This window comes from Callorhinus ursinus, unplaced genomic scaffold, assembly GCF_003265705.2.
Source record: "Callorhinus ursinus isolate GAN/ISIS: 27379988/994484 unplaced genomic scaffold, GSC_fseal_2.0 scaffold25, whole genome shotgun sequence".
Lineage (NCBI taxonomy): Eukaryota > Metazoa > Chordata > Mammalia > Carnivora > Otariidae > Callorhinus > Callorhinus ursinus.
The window spans coordinates 17,544,023-17,558,200 of NW_027397087.1; the positions used below are offsets into that span (position 1 = coordinate 17,544,023).

Below are 14,178 nucleotides of genomic sequence, written 5' to 3' on the forward strand. Positions count from 1 at the left end.
AATATATATCATACCCATAATCTGAGCAACAAAATAAATGACAGAAATGGATTCTAGCCTATGGAATGAAATAAGACCCACTGGTTTGTACTAATAAATGAGTGAAAAAATAAATAAAAAGGAGAGAAAGGAAAGCTCTTCCTCATTTCAATTCAATTTCAACTAAAAGTAGAAGGAATGATAGAAAATCAGGAAAAAAATTACCATCCAGTAATCCCCACAGTAATATCTGATTCAGACAAGAATCATCACTGGATGCTAAAATTAGTGGGTAAGAGTATATTTTACATATCTCTTCAAAAGAAACTTATTAATTGCAAAGAAAAAAAAACTGCTTAACAAATGAGAAATCTGGCAAAAACTACCTTAACAAGTGGTCAAAGTTAACAGCACCAGTAATGGAACCAGTCAATATGATGTGCCTCTTGATATTCTGCACTAAGGGCACACTATCTCTTTTGTAGTATCCTTGCCAAAAATACATAACCTGAGTCTAATATTTAAAAAAAGTCAAGAAAACCCACAGTGAAGGACATTCTAAAAAATAACTGACTAGTACTCTTCAAAATTGTCAATCATGAAAGACAAAAAAAAAAGGGAATGAAGAATTAGTTCATATCAGAGGAGATTCATGGGACGTTACAACTAAATGTTACATGGAAGACATGAGTGGGACCAACTGGTGAAATTTCTCAAAGATCTACAGGTTAGAAGAACAATATTGTATCAATGTTAAGATGCCGAGTTTGAAAACTGTGCTATGGTTATGTAAGAGAATGTCTGTTTTTAGGAAAGACATATTGATATATTTAGATGTAAAAGGGTATCATATCTGCAACTTACTCTCAAATACTTCAGAAAAACTACGTATGTACACACACACACACAATGGGGGAGAGAAAGAGAGAGAAGCATGAATGGTAAAGCAGGTATGGCAAAATGCTAAAATGTGGAGAATGTGGGTGAAGGCTATACAAAAATTCTTTGTATGTTTTTGCAACTTTTTGTAAGCCTCATTTATTTCAATAAAAAATTAAAATGAAGGGGCGCCTGGGTGGCTCAGTCGGTTAAGCGTCTGCCTTCGGCTCAGGTCATGATCCCAGGGTCCTGGGATCGAGCCCCATGTGGGCTCCCTGCTCAGTGGGAAGCCTGCTTCTCCTTCTCCCTTGCCCCACTCATGTGCTCTCTCTCTCACTCTATCTCAAAGAAATGAATAAAATCTTAAAAAAAATTAAAATGAAGATAATGTTTCCAGAAACTTATGCATAAGTGAATTTTAAATATACACTTTGAGTTTGTCACTTTTTTCTACTGCTACTCTTCACAACAATCATTAATGTGTAAAGTCAGGGTTATAAATCAAGTAGAGTAAAAACTAAATGACACAGCAGACCAGCAAAAGCTGTGAAGAGAGTGGAGAAGGTGTGAAATAACTGATGTGGAGAATGAGAAAGAGAGCTCACCAGGGAAGGAGGAGCGCTGACAGACAGAATGACAGAAGTGCCACAGAACGATCACTCTTGTCCCAACATACAAATTTACACTCGAGAATAACTGTAGTCTCTCTGATACATCTGAGAAAATATCTCTGTGATACTGCTCTCTAATTTGGGATTTCTAAGGATAAGGAAGACGATGTGCTCACCCTTATGAAAGATGTTAAACCTTGTTTTTTTATGCTGGTCAACACAGCTGGGTTTTGAAGCCTTAACTTTCTGAGTCTTCAGACAACATTACAGTACTTAAGAATTCCTAATCCATGGCAGAAAACATCATCAAAAACAAACAAATAAAAAACCATTCACCAAATCCACAAAGAACAATCAGGAAACCAGTAACTTTTTAAAATGGAATTGCCAAATAGAAGATTTAAAAAAATAAAACAAACAAACAAAAACACTTAAAATTCTCACCAGGCCACTGAGCAGGAGAAGAATTTGGTGTTGCATGTTCTTCAATACTTTCTGTCCTCAGTCTTCGGCGATCACTTAAAAGAAGTCCTTGATAAGCCATTCCTGTAAACTGGTTTCCTTCTGTTTGACTGCTAATACAAATAAGGTTCAGTTATTTAGCATCCTGACAGAGGTAAAAAGCAATTGCACTTTACATATATTTCTTTTAGATGATTATCATGACATTTAGTCATTTTTTTTTCATGTTTCAAGTTTTTATTTAAATTCTAGTTAGTTAAGGGGCTCCTGGCTGGCTCAGTTGGGAGAACACTGACTCGATCTCGTGGGTCATGAGTTCGAGCCCCACATGTTGGGCATAGAGATTACTTTAAAAAAAAAGAAGAAGAAAAGAAAAAATTCTAGCTAGTTAACATATATTTTAATACTGGTTTCAGGAATATGACATTTAGTCTTTTTAAAATCTTTTTTAGATGCCATTTAATAATTTAAAATCTTTTCTAAATTCACCAATTTTTATTTAAAAAAATCTGAGAGTAAGAAGACTACTGTTGGCACTAGACTATATTAGAAAGTTTCAGGGTACTATTTTCTTGAATTTCTTAGCTCTGCAAAGTTGTGTGAGCTTAACCTTGAATTAAAATATGAACTGAAATCTGGAAAATCATACCTTAGAAGTATCTAATCCTAAAGCCAAATGTGCCTCAATATTTATTTCCCTCATCTTTTGGAGCTGGGGAAAATATAAAAGCAGAAAGTAAAGCTAACTCCCTTAAGGGTCAACAGTGACCTAGGGATAAGAAAATACACATTTTAAAATATTTATTTGGTGCCTTTTTAACCAGTGACTGATATCAAACAAGTTGTCTTTGATCATTAAGATGATCACAGTCAATTAAATAAATTCTTTTTTCCTTATTTACATGTCCAAGTCTTTGTAGTTACTGGACTAAAAGCAGAGCACAGGTCATTTTAAGGGAGTAATTCCTTTTGCAGTATCAAGTCTTTTCACAAAAAGCTGCTGAGGGTGCCTGGGTGGCTCAGCTGGTTAAGCGACTGCCTTCGGCTCAGGTCATGATCCTGGAGTCCCAGGATCGAGTACCACATTGGGCTCCTTGCTCAGCAGGGAGTCTGCTTCTCCCTCTGACCCTCCCCCGTCTCACGTGCTCTCTCTAATAAGTAAAATCTTTAAAAAAACAAAAACAAAAGCTGCTGAATTTATAAGAAAAAAATATAGACATGTTTAGTATAAATTTAATGTGACTTTATATTACAAACTTTTCATTTATTAATATAATTCATTTAAATCTGGGTCATCTTTCCAAGTGATTCAATTTCTTACTACTTACATTGCTCTCATCATTAAAATGCACAGTATATACTGATAAAGGTAATTTGACTTTAGGAAAATTTAAACCATTACCTCTCATTGATATCACTTCCAAAGACTTTTCTATTATATGTAAGTGGGTAAGTAAAACTGATTTCAATAATTCTATGTAAGAAATATACTTTTTGACTTTTTAAGTATTTCCTCGTTCAACTGAAAAACAGTTAAACAAATAGGAGCTAATCCAATTATAAAAGAAATGGTTCTTATGGGGGAAAAAATGAGAAAACTTCATATTATAAGTTATTTTGAAGAGTGAAAAATTCTTTTAAAATCAAAAAAGACAGTGATGATGGTAATTTCCCTTTACTATGTATCATGTTCTATATGCCTCTGTTGTTACTAGGTGACAGCTAAATTAAACAAAGCTATTGTATTTCTCATTCTCTCTCATCTATTAGAGTATACACGGCAGTCCCGTTTGAGGATTCTTCTGTCCCTAGGAAACAGAACTTTGATATAACTCTGAAACAGCTGAATGTTTTGCTGTATTAATAGCATGATTTTTTTTTTTTTTTACCTGTAGCTATGACTGTCGCACAATGCCTGGTAAATTGATGCAGAAAGCGATGCTGCGAGTGAATGAAGTGTGTGCACCTATAACCAAAACAGCCAGTTACATTTCATACTAACATTTCTATACGACAGTAATACCTTACATATTAGAAAATACCCAGCAAACGAGCACTATCATAAACAAGACTGGATCCTGAGACTACTAACTCTACTTTAAAACTTCTCACCCAACTTAATATGCATGTCCACAACACAGCTAACTGATTCAGACACATCTTTATCAAATATTTACTTACTGTGAGCCTGAGCAAAGTGCTAATGTTCATCTATTACTGGGACTATTCTACTTGCTAATGGTTAAAGATTCATATTCCAAAAAACCAGAACCAAAATAAGTATACAATTTTCCGAGCTTTTAAACTGCCTTACAAAATTTCCCTTGATGAAAATAAACAATTGATCTTATCAATAAGAATGTATTAAATGTTTAGCTATATCAATCACTGTGTGAAATGGCTGATTTTTCAGAAAACAAGTAGTTTACTTAGTACTTATGAGTAGTGCATACTCTTAGAATTTTAAATTTGGAAAGTTTAAAAATCATCAATATAAAAACTACATCCTAAAAAAAACCATACTGAATCAACATTTTCAGACTCATAAAATCTTAAATTTTATGGGAACTTAGAAATACTTTCATCCTCTTTGAAAGCCTTATCCAAATTTCTAGGAACTGGAAATGTTTACTTAGAATTTATATGCATTTAATGCCTTTTCTAAGTGTCCATATTCACCTAACAAATAACTTAAGTAATCTCTGCTACAACACTAATACAGATTAATTCATGCTATGGATTCGAAGTCTCTAATAGGCTGATGTAACCAGTAAATCATGGGTCCTTCAGAAGAATGCACTACCAGACGTCAAATGTGCCTTTTAAACAAAAGAAATAAAAAACAAAAAATGTTGGGGACCCGAAATGACATCAGCCACCAGAACGGGAAAAGTGTAGCACGAATACACACAGGCTAGCACAGAGGTAGTCTGGTCAATTCCAAATCCTGCCAAGCTTCTTAGTGTTTTCTTGGGATCTACCTGTTCTTGAGTTTTCAGCACAGGATATGGGGTTTCATTTGGAGGTAGTAAGTCTGTCAAAACCCTGATTGCCTCTAATACTGCAGAGCCTCCAACACACACAATGATCAAGGAAATAGTAGTGAGGATACCTTCTCTGGGATATTTCTGATCAGTCATGGTTCTCTCAAAGATACTCCCTGAGCTTATATTCTCATAATATCCTGGCATACAGTCAAACATTTCTAAATTAATGGTTCATTTAAGGGGAATGGGGGATTTAAAGGAATACCAAAAGGCAAGAATACGGTCTAGAAAATTTTATAATCAAAAGAGTATTTGCCTGTCTCAAATTACTTTTCCAAAAAGAGTCTTCCACTGATCAGGATTGGGGACGTAGCACATGAAGAGCACTTTGAAATATTTCCTCCAAGTTCAAACCAGAAGACGAGTTTAACATATTTACCTTCTCAATGTGCACATGATATCAACTGATCATAAACTTTACATTACCTTCACATCTCCAACACCGGGATGAGGTGGTGTTTTCATCTGAACAATAGTGTAAAGTATATCATGGATGTGATTGTTTAGGTATAGTACAGGGTTAGCTATGACTGTTTTTGTTGAAGCGATACTTGCTGAAAGCAGAGGTAGAGTGGTGGGCAATGGAAGTGGAGACTGGAGCTGCTTCACTGTAGTCTCCTGTGGGTTACAGTGGATTTTTTTTTTCAGAGTAGTTAAAATGGAGGGGAAAAAATCAATTAGTAGTTACATCATAAAAATACTGGTGACAACTGAATAAAAGCAGTATGTATTTATTCACTCATTCCATGAAAATATATTGAGCACCCAACATGTACCAGTTGCTCCACGAGATGCAGAAGATACAAAGATGAGCAGGACACAGCTGTGCTCTCAAGCTGTTAAGCCTACTCATAATCACTAAAGCTCTCCACAGACCCCTGCAGAGCATAAATATCTGCCCCCCAAGAACAGAGGAGCTGGACATACTTAGGTTAACTAGTAAAAAGAGCTATTAAAATTATTATTTAAATTATTTAAATTATTAAAATAACTAAGATTGAAAACAAGAGTGAAATTCATACCTGCTGTGATTCTTGTAGCAAAAATTTGAGTTCCATCCTTACGGAGGCCAGACCACCACCCTGGGCCCCATGAAGGCTACAGTAACTAAGAAACACTCTCAGGAGATCTTGGTTTTTCTGTAACCACAATTTTCGTCTTTCTGCATGTTCTCGTTTTGCCTGCAATCTCCGTCTTTCTATTTGGTGGCGCTCATAGGAACCTATATCTGGTTTGTCCATCACTTCTTCCTGGTCCAGAAGATCACTCTCTGCCTTGGGATGTGTTTTACTGGCATATTCTTTAATAACTGATTCATGGTTACATATCTCATGCAAGGCAGCAATTTCCTTTTCAAGCCAGTTATAGAGCTGAAATCGGAGTTTTCCACCATCTACTTCATAACCTGTAGCGAGTGTTCTTAGCTCAGTCATAAGGATCTTTAAACAAGCTCTGAATTTTAGTTGCTCAGCAATCACATCAACTTCAGTTTCACCTTCCAGAGAGTCCTCTTCCTGAAGAGTCAATAATACATTAGGGTCTGAGGCTTTCTGATCTTGTCTGTCTGTCTCCCTGGCAACTGTACTTTTCATTATTAAACCAACAGCATCTTCTTCTTCCTCTTCCTCTAAGGCACTATCATGCTCTTCACCCCAATCAAGATTAAGAGGCTCCTCATCAACTTTTACTATCGGCTGGCTCCAGTCAAACTGTGAGGAAGTGACATTAGACCAATCAATGCCAGAACTTCCATTGTCATGACTCACAGTCTTTGATTTTGAAGGTACATCATCCATCGTTTTAGGAATCAAGTCAGGCTGACCTTTTTTTGAAGGTAAGGCAGATATTTTGGTAACTTTTGGAATTTTGGAGAGTACCTCCAAAGCTAGAACAGGGCATCCAACTTTAAAATGAGCATTTGCGGTGGTAAAGAATAATTTTCTTTCTATAAGGTTAATTTTATCAACAAAGTTTTTTTCAGTTTTGAGACCTAAGGTCGCCAAAGTTCCTTCAGGGGAGGAAAGGTTTCTTCGAATAAGCAAAGGATGAGTTCGAAGGTAGTTGTAGAAACTAAACACCACTGGGTTACAAGATTTGATGGTAACTATAGAAGTAAAACATACAATCACAAAGCATTATGTTAATTTGCACTTACATTACAAAAGAATAAATATGTCCACATTTCCTCAAAATAAAGGATACTTAAATATTTACATATTTATTTTTAATATTGCTTCTATTTTTTAAATGGAAAGAAAACACCCAAAAAATGTTTAATTGGTTCCCTAAAAAGGGAGGGAAGAATAGGAATGGAGAGGTCAGGAAACAAGCTAGATCTCTCTGAAAATACCTTGGTTTGATATATTTTATTTCAAAGCCATGTCAACATTTTATATAATTTTTTAAAGATTTTATTTATTTATTTGATAGAGAGAGAGAGACAGCAAGAGAGGGAACACAAGCAGGGAGCCTGATGCGGGGCTCGATCCCAGGACCCCAGGATCATGACCCGAGCTGAAGGCAGATGCCCAATGACTGAGCCACCCAGGCACCCCACATTTTATATAATTTTAAAAGAAAAATTATATTTGAAAAAAAAGCAACAGCAAAATTAAATAAGTGATTCTGTATGTCAAGCTGGTAGCATAACCACACAAAGAGGAACTATAAAGTGACTTTAAAATAAGTAATCTGGCTGCACACCCTTACTGGGATATACATAAAAACAAAAATAACTACTCCCCCCCAAAAAAGCTTAAACTGTTCTCACTAATCATGTTGCTATGAAAAATTTTTGCATCATTATTCTGAAGCTATCATTACATATAAAATAACAAATTTGTTAAGGCTATAAGAATTTAACCTTTTCATTATAAGACACAAATATGAAATCTAAAAAGAAATCTGTAATCTATATTGAATTAAAAATTTCAGTGTGAATTCATGAATTCTCAGGTAAAAAAAAAATATCCTAGCTCCATTCATTAAAACAGCCTAGACACAATGGCCAAACCAATAGCAAATGAGGATCCCTATGCCCAGGCTGTAGTCTCTATTATTCCCCATTAAAAGGAACCAGGATTCTTTGGAAGGATGGCCATTTCCAGGCCTGGGACATGAAATGTACAAAAGGAGCCTGAATCATCATGTCATAACAGAAAGCAAAGCTATCAAGGAATAATATCAAAAAGATTCAAGAACTTGTAGAGGCTCTCCCTGGTTAAAAATGAGATAATCTGAACATCCATAATAAACTACAATGGATTCAAACACAAATCTACCTATATTTGTGAGTTCAAGTAACTCAAATAAATATAAAAGCCAATTAGTTGCCTTTGTAGTATGTTAGCGAACCAAACTACTATTTTGAAAACTGGTAAAGAGAAAGAATCAAACATTTATGTTCCCTTCACTATGTATACTACTGGATTTCAGAGTAATCAAACAGCTAAGGGAGATGTACTTCTAGAAAAGTATTCCAACTCATAAAGGAAGAATAAAATGACACAATTAGAATATCATCATTTTACAAACTAATGAAATAAAGGATTTTGCAGTGATCACTGATGGCTATTAATACAACAAAAGCAAAACAAGAAAACAATACGCATTCCCTGATAGAAGTACTCCACGCTACCATAAAATATTTCTGCCAAAAATCCAATAAAAGCATCTAGAATCTTAATTGCCAATTTATAGGAAATATAGAGAACCTGGGGGAAAAACACATGAAGTGACATAAAAGGGACAAAACCAACAAATTCTAAAAAGTGAGAAACCACAAAGTAAACAATCTGACTTCTTTAACAAATATATTACAAGGGACAAGAAAAAGGAAGAAGGAAAAACTGTGGGTTAAAGTAGCCAAAACAGGGCACCTGGCTGGCCCCATCGGTGAAGATCATGATCTCAGGGCCCTGGGATTGAGTTTGTTTCTCCTTCTACCCCTCCCCCCTGCTTATACTCTCTTTCTCTCAAATAAATCAATAAAATCTTTAAAAAAATAAAGTAGACAAAAGAGGCACCTCAACAAATCAAAACATATATGCTTCATCTGAATCTTGACTCAAACAAATTAACTGCATAAGATTTTATGACACAACCAGGAAAATCTGAACACTGCCCATTGCATGATTACTAATCCAATTTTGTTACAGTGATATCTGTTGTGTTTAAGAGTCCCTACTTTTTGGAGATTCATTTTGAAATATTTACAAAAGAAATGATATGCTGGAATGTGCTTCAAAATAAATCTATGTTGAGAATGGGAAGAGGTAAAAAGAATGGTGTATATATGACACAAAGTTGGTTTAAGTTGATAACTACTGAAGCCACCAGGTGATGGATTCAGAAACTTTCAGTATATTATTCACATTTTATATATATTTGCAGTTTCCACAAGTTTTTAAAAATTAACCTAGAAAACATTAAGAAATAAAAAGAACCTTCCTTCTATAAAAATGTGCACATTTTATTAAAATCACCTGGGAAACTCAGATACTTATTTTCCTTCTAAAGGTTTTATTTCCTTTCCTTTAAAATTTTTAACATTATTTATTAAAATATTTCTTCTTTATAAAGAATGTAAAAATGGGTCCTTAATCTCTTTACCCATGTAATTTTTTTTACATTTAAAAATAATATGTAACAAAAATTTTTTTCAAGTTTTTATTTAAATTCTAGTTAACATATAGGGTAATATTGGTTTCAGGAATAGAATTCAGTGATTCATCACTTACATATAACACACAGTGCTTATCACAAGTGCCCTCCAAGTGTTAATACTCATCACCCAATTATAACTATAGCAAGGACAAAATGCAAAGTAAAAGCTTGGATCACCCCACACCTATTCCCCAAAGGTAACCAGTAACCAGTCTTCAGTTTCTTTCTTTCTTTCTTTCTTTTTTTTTTTTTGAGAGAATGAGAAAGACATGAGTGGGGGGGGTGGGGAGAGGCAGAGAATGTTAAGCAGTCTCCACACTCAGCACTGAGCCCAGCACGGGGTTCGATCCCTCAACCCTGAGGTCACAATCTGAGCCAAAATCAAGAGTTGGAGACTTAACTGACAGCCACCCAAGCGCCCCTGTATTGTTTCTTTTGATTTGTTCCAGAAAACAACAAAGGGAGAGGAAGAAAGAGACTAGACCCAGTAGGTAAACGCACACATTTGTGACATGCATATGTAAATAAAATGCAACAAGAATCACACTGTTCTGTATCTTGTTTCACTTCATAATACAGTACATATTAACACACTGATCTACCTCATTTTCTAATGGCACACTATTTCTGTAGTATGGATATACTATAATTCATTTAACTATTCTATTGACAAACACTTAGAATGTTCCATTTTCTAAAAATTATGGCAAAGAGTGCTTATTAAAAAATGCCCTCCAGACCCTTTTAAAAAATCTGAATTATCTGGGATAACTAGAAGTAAAGAAAGCTTATCACACAAGAATAAAGGCCCATGCACTAAACCAGTGTGTGCAACAGCCAAAATTCTTACTTAAAAAACAAAACAAAAAAACACTGGCTGTGTTATTATATGGAAAGAGCTATACAATGTATAAACGTTATGTATGCTTCAGTTTAATATAATTGGTTTTTGTTTTGTATTTTTTCCTAAATAAACATAAGTTCAAAAACAGCCTTTTTTTAATTTTATTTTATTAGGTTATGTTAGTCACCATATAATACATCATTAGTTTTTGATGTAGTGATCCACTATTCATTGTTTTCACATAACACCAGTGCTCCATGCAGTATGTGCCCTCCTTAATACCCATCACTGGGCTAACAGCCTTCTTTTAAAAAAGAAAAAGAGGGGCACTTAGCTGGCTCAGCTGGTGGAGCGTATGACTCTTTTTGTACATTTGAGCCCTACCCTGGGTGTAGAAATTACTTAAAAATAAAATCTTAAGAAAAAGAGAGAGAAACCCACAAATGTCCTACCTTGATGTTCATCATCCTCCTTTGGTGTTTGTTCCAATAACGTGTCCAAAGCTCGGGTATAATCTTTCATTACCCAATAGGCAAGACTACGTAGGAAAGGATCAGGATGTAATCTTTTGCAATCAAATCCTGAGCCATCTTTTTGGCAACCCAGAATCTTCTGATTTAGGATGGATATATAAGTGGATGAACTCTCAAATTCAGATTCATATAAACGGGCAATAACCATGGCTAGCTGAATATCTTCCATTTTTTCAAGACATACCTATAAATATTAAGAAATACTTATTTAATGATAATTACTTAGAGATATGAAATATTCCACTGATACCCTAAAATCTACCATTTATATTCTCATAGCGGTGAGGGCATCCAGAGGTTGAGACAGTAAGTCAAGCAAATGACTGCTTGATAGAAGATTAAGGAATAGCAAGAAGAATAAGAAACTAGAACTTAGCAGCTTCTGGCCCAGAAAGATCATTTATAAAATAAACATAGGACAAATATCAACATCACCTCAGACCTAGGTCAATTTAAATTAATAATATTCATTTTAAATTAAATATACTTATGACATTTGAATTTGTATATTCAGTTCCTCTTAATTCCCAAATACATTTCCACATAAACATAACTATTACTATTTTAAAAGAACCTTCTAATTAAATAACGTATGAAATAAAGCCACATACTCTATTTTTACTCTAAGTTTATATTCTAATGTAATTACTCATATAGAGAATTTGAGGTCATTCAGGCAATAAAAGCATCTCTCAATCAACATTTTTCTTCTTCTCCTGATTATCTTCTAGGTTAAACTTCCCATTTCAAAATCATAAATATTTGTTATTTTATTTTTTTAAAGATTTTATTTATTTATTCATAAGAGACAGAGAGAGAGGGGCAGAGGAAGAAGCAGGCTTCCCGCTGAGCAGGGAGCCCGATGCGGGACTCGATCCCACGACTCTGGGATCATGACCTGAGCCGAAGGCAGACACTCAACGACTGAGCCACCCAGGCACCCAAATATTTATTTTAAAAAATCATACACCAGAGATAATTTTGAAAATATGACTAATTCTAAATGTAGAGAATTTCTTTTTGTTGGATATTTCCTATTTCTTCTAAAATGTATTATTTCCAATTATTTCTATTACTCCTTCACTGGTTTGGACTGTTCATAATGATAATAAGTATCAAGGAGGAAGATCTCATAAACAAACAGTAACATTCATAATTTCTCTTTTTTTAAAGATTTATTTATGAGAGAGAACAAGCAAGCAGGAGTGGGGTGTCAGAGGGAGAAGGAGAGAGAGAATCTCAAGCCAACTCTCTGTTGAGCATGGAGCCTAACGCAGGGCTCCATCTCAGGACCTGAGATCATGACCTGAACCTAAATCAAGAGTTGGATGCTCAACCGACTTAGCCACCCAGGTGTTCCCATAATTTCTCTCTTAATCAACTGCCAGGTGTATATATCAAAAAATGCAAAGTTTTACCTCTTCATTCATTTTCCAATACCTAAGACAACTATATTACAAAACAATACAAATAGCAATTTCAGTTCCTTATCTATGAATTTCATTTAGAAAAAAAGAACTTAAAGTAGCTGTCTACTCCAGAGAAGGAGGTTGTGACCTATACACACGGCAAACAGTTCAGAATCATAAGATGGCTAGGAAGAAAATACTCATAAGCCATTTTTTGATACATATATACTTGAAATGCAATATTCCCTATATAAAATTTTTGGTTTATGTTTCACACCTGAAGATTTATAATTTCATTTATCACCACACCACTATTTAAGTTCAGTGACCTCTGTAGTTATTCTCTGTCCTTACAAACATAGGACAGAAAATTACAGTCTAACTGAACATAAAAAAAAAGGCAATTCAGTATGTAGAATTATGTTGTAATGAACTTTACAAATCTGTAACCTAATTTACTGCACACAAGTTTTCTGATTTAAAAAAAATTAATTTATAATGCAAGTAATAAAATAAAGTTCAGTATTACAAACTGAAAAAAAAAACAGAAAATTACAGTCTACTCTACATTTTCAGGTTTTCAATCTCCTACAAGTATCTCACAGCATATTTTCTTGTACCTCTATGGCATCTTTCAATGAACCAGCTAACAGGAAAAAAGCAGCAGATTGTTCAAAGCGTTGTTTTCCAAGTAAAGAGAAAGCATTTTTCAAAGCAGCTTTACGCCATCTATCTTCATTAAAGTTGTGGCTGAAAAATGTTGTCATCTTTTCATCATGCTGTGACCTGGGAACCAGAACAGAAGTATCAGCGGTTAAGGGAAATCTAAAATATTGTGAACCCTTTGCAGAATATCTGAAAATAACCTCAAACATCCATCTGAAATAATAACTTCAGTGATAGGTATTTGTTATCAAGCTTCTCTTCACTTCTAATAAGGAAAGCTCAAAGTCCCTGTATATACATAAACAGGACACATTGTTTACTTTTCAGAGTGCTTTTATCAGCTTTTTTAACAACATCCCACCCTTTAGGTTAAGTTGAACCAATATCATACCCATTTTTTGCAGATAAAGGAACCAAGATACAAAAAAGTAAGCTGATCTGATCACACTCATATATCTAAGTGCTTTCAAAAGCATTAGCATCAGAAGATTTGCAGTACAATCTTCATTCCACTAAATTCACGTTCATTGTTGAGGCAATTTACCTAAACAGACCCCACACTACTGCTTTCTTCTTCATTGAAAGGTAGAATAATGCAGCATCCAAGGCATCATTGTTCCTCTGAAAAGATGCTTTGGCAACCTAAATGGCAAATAAAATATTCTATTAAATTAACTATTTGATAAAAGAATTACAACCAATTAACCAACAATTAATGCTTCCCTGCTCTTACATGGCTGATGGTAACCATGGAGATGAGAAAAGTTGGCTCTATTCCACAATCTCCAGTAGCTTATAATATATGCTCTGAGAGACAACCATTTGTACTCCAGTAATAAAAATAATAATAGCAACTAGCAATTTTACTGATTACTTCCGTGTACCAGGCACCAGTCTAAGTGCCTTTTATTTATCTTATTACATGCACAATCCATGAGGATTATCCCCATTTTACATAGACAGCAACGGAGACACAGAGAGGTTAAGTGAACTGCCTAATGTCACACAGTAAGGGGTGGAAAAGGTATTAGAACCCAGGTAGTAATAAAACTGTCACCCATACGAAACAAAAAAGAAGGCAGA

General features: G+C 34.6%; 1 protein-coding gene across 7 annotated transcripts in view; it reads right to left on the reverse strand.

The window, feature by feature from the left end:
* DMXL2 (Dmx like 2) overlaps positions 1-14,178 on the reverse strand; it is a 141,726-nt gene that overhangs the window by 19,918 nt on the left and 107,630 nt on the right. For 5 of the 7 annotated variants that reach the window (XM_073877006.1, XM_025883764.2, XM_073877008.1 and 2 more), the window contains 7 exons: positions 13,640-13,737; positions 13,050-13,215; positions 10,940-11,204; positions 6,001-7,082; positions 5,405-5,596; positions 3,821-3,897; positions 1,914-2,044 (listed from right to left, as the gene is read on the reverse strand). In XM_073877006.1, coding sequence (XP_073733107.1) covers positions 1,914-2,044; positions 3,821-3,897; positions 5,405-5,596; positions 6,001-7,082; positions 10,940-11,204; positions 13,050-13,215; positions 13,640-13,737 — 2,011 coding nt within the window. The remainder of the gene's footprint in view (positions 1-1,913; positions 2,045-3,820; positions 3,898-5,404; positions 5,597-6,000; positions 7,083-10,939; positions 11,205-13,049; positions 13,216-13,639; positions 13,738-14,178) is intronic. The other 2 variants (XM_073877007.1, XM_025883765.2) reach the window with 1 other exon arrangement.